At 47.6% G+C, this 14,485-nt stretch overlaps 1 protein-coding gene across 7 annotated transcripts in view; it reads right to left on the bottom strand.

The window, feature by feature from the left end:
- Positions 1-14,485, bottom strand: part of Ablim3 (actin binding LIM protein family member 3) — a 118,807-nt gene that overhangs the window by 29,174 nt on the left and 75,148 nt on the right. For all 7 annotated transcript variants that reach the window (XM_041641398.1, XM_041641399.1, XM_041641400.1 and 4 more), the window contains one exon: positions 11,577-11,664. In XM_041641398.1, coding sequence (XP_041497332.1) covers positions 11,577-11,664 — 88 coding nt within the window. The remainder of the gene's footprint in view (positions 1-11,576; positions 11,665-14,485) is intronic.

Below are 14,485 nucleotides of genomic sequence, written 5' to 3'. Positions count from 1 at the left end.
TATTCTTCAGGCCCACTTGGATGCTTAGCAGAGCCAGTAGGACTAGTTAAGCAGGCCCCAGACCTGCAACATCTGGGGCCGACAGGATGCTAGGATCCCACCCACCTCTCTGTTGGGCCTTGACATTCAGCTTGCCATTGCCTCTTTTAAAACATCAGAGCTGCATTTGCTGTGGTTGTCTCACAGATTACCCAGTGAGTCCAGAGTTCTGGGTCAGCACTGTGTAAACATTTTCAAATCTGAATGTTTTTAGACACTGTGGGTTGCCACGATCCTCCCAGGATCTAACTCACAGCCCGTCTAACTTGGCGATGAAGGGGACTGAGTTTCAGGTTTCTGATTCTGCAGGGAATTCTGCCTCAACAGGTTTCTTCTCCAGACGGCTCATCACCACAGCAGGGTGAGGTTGCTCGGCCTTCTGCCTCCATGGTAGCAGCACTGCCTCCATGAGATGACCCAGAAATGACCTGAGAGTTGCTCCATTAATAACCCTATCCAGGACTGGAGAGGTGGCTCTGTGGTGAAGAGCCCTTGCTGCTTTTCCAGAGGACCTGAGTTTGGGTCCTAGAATCCACACAGGCAGTTCATAGCTGTTACTCCAGTTTCAGGAGATCAGCTGCTCTGGCCTTCATTAGACATCTGCACTCATATGCGCACGCTCACACACATACACACATACTTAGGAGGGGAAGTCTGCAGACACAAAGCATATCTACATAATGGATACCAGGCACTTATAGGCAGGTGTGAACGAGTGGATGACAACTGCTTATAGGGGATTTCTTTTGGGGTGAGATGGAGAGACACAGATGATGGTTGTACAGCATTGAGAATGGGCAAAAGCTTCTTAAGTATACATTTTAAAATGATTACTTTGATGTTACATGAATTTTTATCTCAAGAAAAAAGAAAACCCTTGCCCCATAACCCCAGAGGAAGTAGACTGCTTCTGCAGACTACGGGGCACTTCATTCTTTCTCTTTCCATGAGGGTGCAGAGTCTCTGTCTCTATCTCTGTCTCTCTCTCTCTCTGGGTGTGTGTGTGTGTGTGTGTGTGTTGGGGTGGTGAGCAAGCTTGTCCCTTGGCTCTGCTGTGTATAACAGTATCACTGCTGCCGTCATCTTGGGTGTCAGAGGTCTTCCCAGGCATTGGGCACGCAATGCATTATTTAATGTGGGTATCCTGTGATGCTTGAATCCTGGTTGTGCTGCTTGCAGCTTCGCTGGTTACATTGTCCAGAGCAATTCAGTCCTGCTCTGTGCCTTTGTTTGCCATCTACAAGGTTGGAATTGCTAATATCAACCTTGTAGGTCTGTTGTAAGGATTAATGAATACACACACACACACACAGACACACACTCGGGGGGGGGGGGGAGAGAGAGAGAGAGAGAGAGAGAGAGAGAGAGAGAGAGAGAGAGAGAATATGCACTGGAATGATATGTGCTTATAGTAGGCATTACATATAAATTTTTATCATTGTTGATATTATCTCTTCTCTTCTCTCCCATGCGAAAATACTTTGCTAGGGGCTAACTAGTTTGTGTAAGCTGAAAGGACTCCCAGATATATTGGAGGAGGAAGAGGTTTATTCCTTGACTCCCAGGAGCAAGGCCTGGGTGAGCCAGAGCACGGCAGCTGAGGGGCTGTAGGTGTTGTGAAAACAGTCCACTTTAAAGGGAAGCTCCTAATACCAGAAAGCAAACACCTCAATGGCTCCAGGAAGTCTCTAAAACTAATCAGATTTGACAGGTTTCTCCTCCCCTCAAGCTTATATAAGCAATAAGGGCTGTTGAAAGACACTCATAGACAGCCAAGTTGCCTGGAAGAGGCTCAGGCCAACAGAGCCAGTGGGAAGACCCTTTTCAACCAGCAGAACTATCTGTAGGCTGGGCAGTTTGCTCTAGATTTCGAGATTTTGTGAGCTGTCACTCATGCTGAGGTTGCTTTTGGTGATGCAACTGTCTTTGAGTCATCTCTGCCACTGTTAGTAACCCCTCACCCATACACCTGTAAGAACCCCAGTGAAATTCACTGGTTCACCAACTTAGACTTTTGTGGTATCCATACTTCTGTCTGTCATCAGTTCCCAATCTGGGGTGAATATATGTCTGCTTATGTCTCCCCCAAACAAGTGAGGGGACACAAAGACAAATGACTGGCTATATAGGTGACGTTTCTGAACAGAAGCCTGGTGTGGCTGTCACTGCACCCTCTTGGCATGAGGAAATAGTCTTGAGGCTTTATCAAGAGACAGAGGTAGAAAAATGTCTGGTAACCACAAACATGGTTACCATAGAGGGCATCAAACAGGAAGGAACAAAGAACAAAGAAGGACCGAGGGTCCAGTGATTCAGGGGATGTGAACAGTCATGAGAATAATCTGAATGCTTAGGATATATGCTAAGCAATAGGTATTCACATTTTTCCTTATTATTATTATGATTTATTGATGCTATGAGGAGGCTATGAGGAGGACACCTTGAAGATTAGGTGGGTCCAAGGGGTCCAAGGTATGGACAGGGCAAAAAAATTATTTATTATTATTTTTCCTTTTCTATCTGCATGAATGTTTTGCTTGCATGCATATATGTGTACTATGTGTATGCATGGTACATGTGAAGGACAAAAGAGGGCACTGGATCCCTTGAAAATGGAATTACAGGTGGTTGTGAGCCACTATGGGAGCTGGGAATAAATTTCTCTGTAAGGGCAACAAGTGCTGCTAATCACTGAGCCATCTCTCTAACCCCTATTGTTATTATTTGTGACTCTCTTTCTTTCTCTCTCTGTGCATATGTGTGTGTGTGTGGTATGTGGGGCATGCATGTGAGCATGTGTGCGTGTGCGTGCACGTGTGAGGTTACATGCAAGGGCCAGACAGAATGTTGGGCATCGTGTTTTGTCACTCTCTGTCTTACTCCTTTGAGGCAGGGTTTCTCACCAAATGAGAAGCTTACTTTGTAAGCCAGGCTGGCTGATCAGCAAGCTCCTGGGTTCTGTTCCCCAACCATGCCCATCTTTTAATGTGGATGCTGAGGATTCAAATTCAGACACTTGCACAGGAAGTTCTCTTACCTTTCCCCCTCCCCAGCATTCATTATTATAACACATTTAGAGAGTGCCTGGGCCTGGGGCCTCACACTGCATACTCAAGACCCCCTTGATAACATCAGTATCTAAATAAAAAAAATGATGATATAAAGTTGCTAGCACTGAGAAAATATGCAGAGCACAATTTAAGTCTTTTCTTTTTGGCTCTTTTTTTTTTTTAAGACAAGATCTTGTTATGTAGTCCAAGGTAGCCTTGAATTCATGATTTGCCTGCCTAAGCCTTCTAAGTGTTCTTTCCCCCTCCTTTCTCTTTTTCCCCTTTGTGTGTGTGTGTGTGTGTGTGTGTTTGTGTATGAGTGTGTGGGCATGCACACCCATGCGTGTATACGTAGAGACCAGAAGAGGCTATTGGATATCTTCTTCTGTCTTCTCTAGTTTATTCCCTTGAGATAGATAGCATCTCTCATCATTTCAACTAGGTTGGCAGTGAGCCTGTCTTTATGCTGGGGTTTCAGGCAGAAACACCCATGTCTGGATTTTTACCTGGGTGTTGGGTCCTCATGCTTGCGTAGTGAGACCTCTTATCCACTAAGTCATCTCTTTGCCTCCTTCATGTGCTCTTCATGTCACGATGGCAATATTGACATAACCCAGCACTGATGAATGTGTTGCACCCTAGGGCACAGCCACCTTTAGAAGTTTGTCATGAGCTCTGACTGGCAGAGCCAGAAGTACCTGGCTGTGCACTGAGCCCACTTCCTGCAGTTGATCCTCATAGCAGACCTGTGTGGTGGTGAAGCCAAGATTCTAGGAATTTGGATGTCTTAGCTGTTTGTTCACCTTTGACTTTCCAGCCTGGCAAGGGCCTGGCATTTGCCCAAATGAGGTCATCAGAACCCCTCTGGGACTCCTCTGATGAGCTCAGATGGGAATGACACCTCTCTGCCAGCTGCTTGCTAGGGGCTGGCTACATCCTCTTCCCACTGCATGGCTCTGTGGCCAGAGCAGGAGGGTATGAGGCCAACACAAAAAGACGCAGAGAGAAGACTGGTTTGGGGACACCCAAGGGTCCCTCAATGAGGCTGCTTATGGATGTTTCTCAGTCCTGGCAGCCTATCAAGCATGCCACTTCTGCCTAACGTGGCTGGAGTTGAGTTTCTGCCACCTGAAAAGTCCAGACTAATAAAAGGTCTCTTCAGACTCAGACTCGAGTATCTGACACATTCCTGACTTGCCCCGGAGGCAATTTTGTTTCTTAGAAAATAGTGGAAGCAGCTGGGAAAATTGCTGCTCTGGACCTGATTCTGACCAACATGAACAAATTGGCTGTGAAGTAGACGTGACATGTAACTGGTGAGAAAATGGTCACATCACTTTGAGTTTGTGGCGACCTGATCTGAACAAGCTGGAAGCAGACTTTGGACACACATGCTTCAGATACAACACTGCAATATTTCCTGTACGTCAAGATGTTAGGTAACCCTTAAAATCTTCAAGAAAAAAAAAGAGACATCTCATCAAAAATTAAAATGTACTCTAAAAGGAAATGTGCTTAGTACAGGCAGACTTGAGGAAATAGCAACTTAGTAAAAGAAAAAAATGTTTGAAAAATCTAAAATTACACAGCAGGGTTGGGGAAACATAAGTTTTTAAGTTTTGAAGCATAACTCCTACGACCTAAACTGTCACTAGAGAGAGCCAGTTGAGAGGAAGAACCCTGAAGTGTGGAAGAGAGTCACCCAATTGGCAACTCTGCCTCAGCAAGTGTGGTTGGAGGAGATTTGGAGATCAAGAATGTGGGCTGGTATGCCACCATTGGAGACAACTGCAGGCTGTTAGTGGGACATCTACTGGCCTGGTGCACCTGTCGGAGTGACCTGTCAGGAAACGGGGGCCTCTGCTAACCGTCAGTTGCGTCTCCAGCTGTGCCGGGACATGCCTCCCACTACCAGGTCCTTGTATCATCTGAACTAAAAAGAGCGTGGTCTGAAATAGCCTCGGCTCCACAGAGAAGGCAGACCGGGATCTGTGGGGTTTGCATTAACACAACGGAGGCTCTTAGCTTTATTTTTGGAACGTGACATTGCTCAAAAATCAGGGGACAGACATAGACCTTCTTTCTAGAGGAACTTCTATGTGTGGAATTTGGCAAGCAGTTCCAGAAGATCCACAGTATTCAGAAGGCTAACTAAGGAGAGAAGGCTCGGTCGGCTAAGCATACGCTGTGCAAACACGGAGGCCTGAGTTCGAGTCCCAGAACTAGTGTGAAAAATCCAGACACAGTGGTTTACACTTGTGATCCCAGTGCTGGAGAGGTGGGAAAAGGCGGATTCCAGGAACTCAAAGATCTGCCACCTTCCCTGACTTGGCCGGTTCTAGGCCCGTGAGAGACCCTGACTCGAAAGCCAATGCGGGGCTAGTGAGTTGGTACAGCAGGTAAAAGTGCTTGCAAACCCAACAGCCTGACTGCACTACCTGGAATCCACATTAAAAAAAAAAAAAGTTGGATGCACTCAGTGCGCACATCTGCAACCCCAAACTGAAATGGGAAGTGGAGACAGAGAATCACCTAGAAGTGTATAGCCCAGCTAGCCTGGAGTAGACAACGAAGTTCAGTGGAGAAAGACCCCACCTCAACCAGGAGAGGACCAGGTCCTGAACACTGTCCTTTGACTTTTATATATACAGCGTTGCTCAGTTGCATCTGCTCCAATTGATGAAACAAACAATAAACCAAGGTGGAGGAAGGTCACTGGAGGCTGTTTTCTAGTACACACACACACACACACACACACACACACACACTTTTGTAACAGATAAAGCAAAATGATTTGATGAACTAGACGTACTAGTTCCTCATAGACAGACTGGTCAGTGTTGCAAATTCCCTAATCCTGAGTCCTTGATTGGGGTCTAGGGGGATGACTACAAGGTAAATGTTTTTCGATCACCTCGTTAGAATAGGTCAGAGGCCTTTTTAATACATTCCTATTGTCTTCAAACTCTGCCTTTTCACAGATTGGTATTGACGTCTCCATGTCAACGGACAGAATGGGGCAGGGCACTGAAGCCCCAGTGCGTACTCGACAGCACAGATGCTGAACTGACCCACGGTGAGCAGACCCACGATGATCGCCATGTTCCTCACGTTTAACACTGGTGAACTCATACTTGGCTACAGTACTTCCATTAGCAGTGTAGGGTCTGTCCCAGGATTTCAAAATGAATTCATTGAATATGCAAATGATAAGAGCTGGCCTTGTGCTTTCCAGTGTCAGCTGCCTCAGATCTTCACGATGGGGAGGGGAGAGGCACGGGGGGCAGCTAGAAAGCTGGATAAAGACCGCACCCGCTGTCCTGGATGGAGGTGTCTTTAGGAAGAAGAGCACGCACACCACATTTAGAGCCCAGCGCAATGCCTCCATCTGCAGCGGCTCTGGCCTTGGAGACCTCAGTGTAAGTTCTGCCCTGAACCTGAAGCATTTCAGCTTTATTCTGCCGCACTACAACCAGTGACCTAATTTCCTGGGGAAGCCCAAATGAAGGGTTTGGATAACAAACAGATTAGAAGTCTGGCCTCTTTATAGAAATAGCTGAAAACCAGAATGTGCAACAGAGCTTAAAACAAAGAAAAGGAAACACACTGTAGTCTCCAGGGGGCCCAGAAGTCTCCCACAGATGTCAGACATCTCCCAAGTAGAGCCCATCGGAAAGGCATCGACGGTGATTAAAACACAGAGTAGTGACAAAAGACACTCTGGGGATCATCTACCAGAACCAGCCTGTCCCTGCTACAGAACCCCGAGACAGAGTCCAGAATGTGGGCCCTAATATTCTGTATCTCCGTCCCACCCACCTCCACACCAAGGCTCTCAGCACCGTCTCATTTGTTCTGTCCTCCAGTGCTCCTGAGGTGCATGTCTGTTCTTTCTGTACCAGGTATATGGGTTGTCTCTGTTTCTCCACCATGGGGCTCTCGCTTCCATCTGGGGACTTCGCCCCTGCTGCCCTCACTGCCTCTCCTCTTGGTCGCCCCTCCCCTTTACTCATGCTCAGGATCCTGGCTTGAAATGTCCTTTCTTCAGAGGAGCCTCCCCTGACCTCTTGGTTTTCAGATGTGTTCCCATTATCCCCAAACTTCCTCCTCAGAGAGAGTTTTGATATTGTTGCTTCTGTTTGATCAATGCCAGTCTCTCCCATCTGGCGACAAACTCCATCAGGGCACCAAACACGCCTGCCTTGCTCATCTCCAAGCAGAGTGCTTGGCATGCACTAGAGAGCCTGGAGTAGTGTGACCTTCATCAGAATGGATCAATGAGAGAGTGATACCAGCCACACTTTACAAGGGAGGAAAGACACCAGAGGAGAGAGTCACTCTTCAAGATCATGACCCATTAGCGAAAGTGCTGACCCTTGAACTCAGGACTGCTCCCTCTCCGCTGGCTCATTCCACCCCTGTACTGCCATTTCTCGAGTCCTGGTGCTGTTACTCGGTGAGTGTATTCTAGGCTCAGCTCCTAGTGGTAACTGAAACTCCTGATGGCTGCCACCCACACACGACACCCATAACCAGCATCATTATGACTCTAGCACCCATGGCCCAAGCCCCCTCATGGCAGATCCCTCGGCACCCCTCGAGGCAGGTCCTCTCGTACCCTGCAATTACTCCCACTCTCCCAGGAGCCAGAAGGGTAGGAATGGGGATAATTATTGAGAAGGTGACAGCTCTTCTTCATGACCAAGAATATCTCCCACCTCCTGGAGGCATTTCTGCCTTAAGTGCATTTTCTCTCACAAACACAGAGCTGTTGACTTGACTCCATTGTTTAACTCCTTCAGTATCCTTGGGAAGTTGGGGGTAAAGTTCCTAACTCCTGGCTGGGAACTCCCTGAGGGCAGGGCCTTTGTCTTTGTTGCTCCTTCCTGCCCCACCAGCTGTTGGAGCACTACTGGACACATGCTAGGCCTCAGAAGATACAGGTGGTATGTGAACAAAGAGAGAGCTGTCTCTCCAGGAATTTACTACACTTGTATCTTACAGGGACAGCTTGAAGCCTATCATACAGGTCAGACAATCAAGGTCCAGAGAGGCAAGAGGTCTGTCTATGGTAAACAAATTAGTAAGCAATAGTGCCAGGACCGAGTCTGAAGCAATCTAGGTCAAAGTACCAAAGTGGGGAAGAGAAGGATTTAGAATTGAAGCAGGAAGGCAAAAAGATGCTGATTGCTCCGTGGTGCACAGATGGTAATGTAGGTGTGAGGGCAGGTTCAGCACCGGGAGGTTGAGAAGGTGGAAGGAACACTGCACAGCAGACTTTCAACCCAAGTGCAAACTTTACATCCCAGTGGTGGTTGGTGTGCCAAGACCGGCAATACAGGGTCCTGAAGCAGGAATCACTCAGGATCGCGGAGGGTATTGATGCTCATGGGGAGTCACAGGGACCAGACCTGGATATCAGCCCGGGTCTCAGTACTGTGGAGGAAGGTGGAGAGAGCCTGGAGGGAATCCCAGGCCAGATTTTTTTTTTTCGTCCTGCACACAGATTCACAGAGGTCTCTGCCTTTCTCTAGGTGTATCCCCATATATACGATGAGGACTGTGGTTTTCCAGTTTAAAGCAGCATCCTCCCCCATCTAACACCCGAATGATGATATGTTCAAGGAAGCAGTTAAGAGTCCCAGAGTGTTTGAAATGGCCTCTTCCCAACGTGCCCAGTTTCTGCTGAATAGCTATGGGCCAGCAGGTCTCAGCTGGGTATGACTTCACCCTCTTCCCTATCCCCTAGGATGTTAGGCAGTATCTGAGACACTTTTTTTTTTTTTTTTTTTTTTTTTTTTTTTTTTTAGTTTTTCGAGACAGGGTTTCTCTGTGGCTTTGGAACCTGTCCTGGAACTAGCTCTGTAGACCAGGCTGGTCTCGAATTCACAGAGATCCGCCTGCCTCTGCCTCCCGAGTGCTGGGATTAAAGGCGTGCGCCACCATCGCCCGGCCTGAGACACTTTTGATTGTCACAATGGAGAGTGCACATTACTGGCACCTTGTGGGTGTGGACCGGGGATGCTACTAAATACCCTACAGTGTACAAGACAATTCTTACACCGAGGAGTTATCTAGTGACTCAGCCAACACCCTCGATATTCTCAGTGTCATTCATAATTTAATCTTTTCCTTTCTCAGTCCCCACAGACTCTTGTACTTTGCTTGTACTTGGTTCCTCCTGGCTTGTCTAAGAATTGTTAGTCTTCTCCCTGCTTCTGAGCCCTAAGGCTGACCCCGCTGTACTCATCCTCTCATGTAACAATATTAGGAGGATGGGGGGGGGATTGGAGAAATGATTGCATTGTGAGAGCATAATTTCCAATACACTTATGACATAGGCCTCAGGGACCACCTTGTCCCCTTCACCATGTCAAGATACAGCAAGAAGCTAGTACTGCTATGAAAGTAAGCCATCACCAGACGGTAAATCTGTGGGCGCTTTGATCTTGGACTTGCCAGCCTCCAGACCGCTGAGCTGAGCAGGACACGTCTGTCATTGATGAGCCACCGTCTATGTTAGTTTGTTTTGCAGCCTGACAGACCGCGGGATCAACGGTTAGGTTTTTTTTTCTTTAATTTATTTATTTATTAAGGATTTCTGCCTCCTCCCCGCCACCGCCTCCCATTTCCCTCCCCCTCCCCCGATCAAGTCCCCCTCCCTCATCTGCTTGAAGAGCAATCAGGGTTCCCTGACCTGTGGGAAGCCCAAGGACCGCCCACCTCTATCCAGGTCTAGTAAGGTGAGCATCCAAACTGCCTAGGCTCCCCCAAAGCCAGTACGTGCAGTAGGATCAAAAACCCACTGCGATTGTTCTTGAGTTCTCAGTATTCCTCATTGTCTGCTATGAACATGGGATGTACTCACTCATATTTGGTTTCTAGCCATAAATAAAGGACATTGAGCTTATAATTCATGTTCCTAGAGAAGCTAAATAAGAAGGTGAATCCAAAGACAAACACATAGGCATCCTCCTGAATATTAACCTTCATCAGGCGATGAAAGGAGACAAAGACAGAGACCCACATTGGAGCACCGGACAGAAATCTCAAGGTCCAAATCAGGAGCAGAAGGAGAGGGAGCACGAGCAAGGAAATCAGGACCGCGAGGGGTGCACCCACACACTGAGACAATGGGGATGTTCTATCGGGAACTCACCAAGGCCAGCTGGCCTGGGTCTGAAAAAGCATGGGATAAAACGGTTAGGTTTTGAATCTCAAATGTTATACCATGGGCTCACACTGGGAATGCTGGTTTCTCAGCCGGGTGCTGTGGGAGGCCGAGGCACCTTCAGGAGGTGGGGCCTGGCTGGCAGAAGTAGGTCACGACAAGTGGGCCTTTGAAAGTCAGAGCCTGAAGCCTGGTTCAGGTCCTGCTTGCCCCCTGCTTCCTCCTTCACCATGATATAAATAGCCTACACCACAAAGTCCATGGCCATGAACCCTTCCTTGTTGTGATGGACTAAAAATCCTTTGAGCGAAAAGAAATCTTTTCTCTCTTTAAGTTGTTCTTGTTGGGCACGTTGCTAACAGTGATATAAAGAGACATGAGCACCCCAGGTACCAGTCGCTCACCAAGAGGTTTGCTCTTGGCCCTTCCGTAGGGGAACTTCCTTGGCATGATAGCTTGCCTTAACATCCTTTATCATGGTTGACAGTCATTTGTGGGATTATTGAGTAATACCTAGTTCCTGCCTTGGGCTATAGTATTGTGATGAGACAGAGCTTTCACATGTTAGGGGCCCCAGATGCAATTGCTAACGTGAAGTTAGTTTGGCAGCATAGACGGTGGCTTTGTTCAAGTTCTAGATGCAAGGCTTGGTGCCTTGGTGAGAAGGCCTCACTCAGATGAGAAGCTGAAGTGATTGTGTCAAACCAGTGGGGTGGGAGGGGACTGGGAAGGTCTTTCAGAAGAGCAGAGCCAAGAGCACTGTGATGTAGTGGGATCAGGGGCTGGACCGAGGGCAGAGGGATGAGTGGAATCTGAAGGTAACTGGGTGTCTGAAGCAGGAATCCAGGGCTAGCCAGGAAGGGAAGCCACTGTGCCTTTCACCCTGGGAGCCCCGAGGAATGGCCCACTAGGATACTCTGAGATGTGGCGAGTTGAAATGGGATGGAACAGGACAGGTAGAAACTGTGTGAACTCAGTAGCCTGGGAATCCCCCCTCCCCCACCTGCCCCTCTGACCCCTTGGCCTTGTCCAGCTCAACCTCCCACCCCCACGTGGAGTCAGAAGAATTTGCTCAGAGGATTGCCAGGGAAGCAGGCCAGTGGAGCAGCCGGTGGAGGCACACGGGGATGGAAGGCAGATTACATGTCACCTCATATTAATCATTCCGGCAACTTCCCTCATCCACCCAGAGAGGAGAGAATTAATTGCAATCCTGAAAGCAAGCCAACAGCAGCGATAACACTGAAGAGGAAGGAGGCGATCTCTTTTCTAGCCACGAGCCTACCAGAATGCCTTCGAGGGTCAGATTTGCTTACCTGTGAGATACATCTCCTCCCCCTCGGTGAACATCTGGTGGCAGCGCACACATCTGGCACAGGTGGGGTGGTAGTGTTTCCCTCCTGCCTGTGGAAATCAGGATACGGAGCAGAACATCAGAACTGAGGCCACTGTCCAGTAGGGGTTGGTGGGTGAACACTTTTTGGGAACATTGGTGGGTTTGGTGTCTCTCTCCAGGGCTCTGTGGTCGGTTGGGAGGCTGCCCGGGGGCAACCACAACCATATGAGAGTCTACCCAGATAGCCTGGTGGTTTCTTCATGGATCTTGATGGAAGCTCAGGGGATTTTCCTAGACATGGGCAGGGCAATCAGAGAACACTATTCCCCATCTCCTCCTTGCCCATGAGGAAGTGTTGATTTGAGGACTGCCAGCATGTTCCTGAGTATGGGGGTCCTTAACACTAATGATATTGACAATGATTGTAAGTACTACCATGTGAACTTGAGGCTCAATAACATTGTCTCGGAATAAGGAAGGAGGAGAGATGGATAGGTCGATAGATAGATCCTTTCCAATCCTGTTTTTGAGGTCTGATTTCACCAAGGCAAATGTACCAGTGTCTACCCATGCATCTGTAGCATTATTTAAAACACACTCGTGTAAGAATGAGAACAAGCATGAGGCTTAGAGTCTTTACAAACAAGAAAATCTGGCTAGGACGATATTCATTTTGGGCTGCCTTCAATTGGCAAACGGCTCTGTTTCTCCTGTTATGTTGTACCAGTTGTCTGTTAAGTGAGTCAACTTAAAGACAGATTAAAGGATTAGGTAAGGCTGAGTGTATAAGGTTTACAAACATGGCAAAAATTATGAGCACAGCTTAAGGAGGACAGATTTTTTTTTAATGGGTTCAGTGCATAAATTATGTAACGTGAGAAGCGGGACCAGCTGGGGCGCTCCTAACGCCTAGGTTAGAATGCTGTACCTGGATCTCTCAGCCTGAGCCTGGCCTATCTAACCTGGATTTAGTAAACACATTCCTTTTTCTCACTTTCCTTCCTGACCAATATTTCATTTAAAAATGGAAATGAGTGCAAATCTTTTTTTTTGGAGAACGTTGTGTTTAAGGTCTCCCTGGAAACAGGGAGCAAGGTCACCCCCTGACCCTACCCCCATCTCACTTCTGCATTAGGTACTAGAATCTCATTCCAGAAGACCTGATGTGCAAGGGCCCTTTAGTGACACATCTAGAATTTGCATATGGGAGGAGGAGCACAGAGCCTTGGATGGAAGGTGAAGCATGATTTGAATGAATTCATTTTCGGGGAGGGATGAGGTAAATGGATGACTGTGGGCGGTCATGAAACCCCCTTCTCTAAGCCAGCACTTAGTCTGATGTTAGTTCTAAAATCACAACCACGTAAAGAAATCTTATCTGCAAACCATCTTAGGGGTGGGGTTCTTGGGATGGGCTTGTCTGTTTAGGAGAAACTCTTTTATCTCAGAACTTAGCAAGAATGTGAAAAGGGCAGATTCCTACAAAAGAAAAATAATTTTCAATGTCCCCTTTCTCCATTCTTGGTTGTTTCTGTGACTCCCACCAGTGAGAAAATGGTCGTTGTTGTTGAGTAAGCTGTGTTCAAACTTCAGGAAGAGCCTGCTATTTTCCCAAGCAAGGAAGTTGTGGGACCGATCCCCCTGCACCATGACAAGGATAATCAGCGTAATTAGTAGCCTCTTCCTACAGTGTCTCCTTATCATTTCAATTATAGGGCCTGTTTTGGGCCCTGATTTTTCCCTCCATCATGGCAACAGTGGCTCCGCAATACTGAATGCACATCTTCTTAAATGTCACACCCGCCACCCTGCCCCAGCTGAAAAGAGACTTCAGGCCTGTCTCAGCAGCCTTGGTCCTGGATGGCTTAGAAAACAATGGGGTAGATGGGAGGCTGCCAGGGCAGCCTTCGCCCAGCATAAGAGAACAAAGGCAGAGAGATGCAACGAGCCATTTTACACACTAACCAACTGAAGCCAAGAAGGCAGTGAGGAAAAGCAGCAAAGAGTTGGTAGCCCTAAGGAGGTCATATTAGAGAGCACTGAGCATGGCAGTCGAGGTCTGAAGTGGGGCAAGAGCAAGCTGTGGGTCTTTTTGCTGAGGACATAGGAGGAATGGGACTGACACTCCGCCGTTCTGTCCCCAGAGAAGGAAGGAGTCACGAGATGGCCTCAGAAGAGAATGGGAATGTTGGGATGAGAAGACAAGAAAGTTTGAAGTGTCTGCAGTATCCTGGAAATATGCTGGCCCTGTACTGGCGGTTACTGCCTAGCCAGCATCCTTGCCCATCTTCCAGAAATAGCACTAAGCTTGGGTCAGCTGGACCTCCCGCTATCAAGCCGTATGGTTATATTGTGTGAGCCCCACCAATGAGCTGATTCCAACTCTATGGGGACAGTGAGATCAGGGAAGGGTTCGAAGTTATCCAGAGAGCCCCCAGATGTTTGCTGAACCATTAAGAAAGAACATTTTGTTAACCAGTTACATATGGATGTAGCTATATCCATATGATAGGATATAAGCCTAAGCAACTGGTGTCCAAAACCCCAAGCGCAAAGCAGAATCCTCTTCAGAATAAAGGCAATGCAGAAGAATGTGGAGCCAAGATGGTCAAAGATTCAAGGGATCTTAATCAGCCTCATTCTCCAGCTAAGCCTAAAGCCAGAATGATGCCCACATTCTTATTATGGGAATGGACACTTGTCCTTTTCAGTCCTCCTGATTTGAGACTGGCTTCTGCCTTCCAACTAAACAAAGTCCTGCTTAACATACTCATTAGGAAAGAAATGACAGTCTACGCTATTGACAAAGACTCGCTTAAGGTTTCGTGGCTAGACATGGTAAAATTAGAATTCAAATCCATGATTTTTTTTCTCCCGACTCCTGGGTAT

This window comes from Microtus oregoni, unplaced genomic scaffold (assembly GCF_018167655.1).
Source record: "Microtus oregoni isolate MIOR12 unplaced genomic scaffold, Mior012 000069F_ref0000032, whole genome shotgun sequence".
In the NCBI taxonomy this organism is placed as follows: domain Eukaryota; kingdom Metazoa; phylum Chordata; class Mammalia; order Rodentia; family Cricetidae; genus Microtus; species Microtus oregoni.
This window is presented reverse-complemented; position numbering and strand designations above follow the sequence as displayed.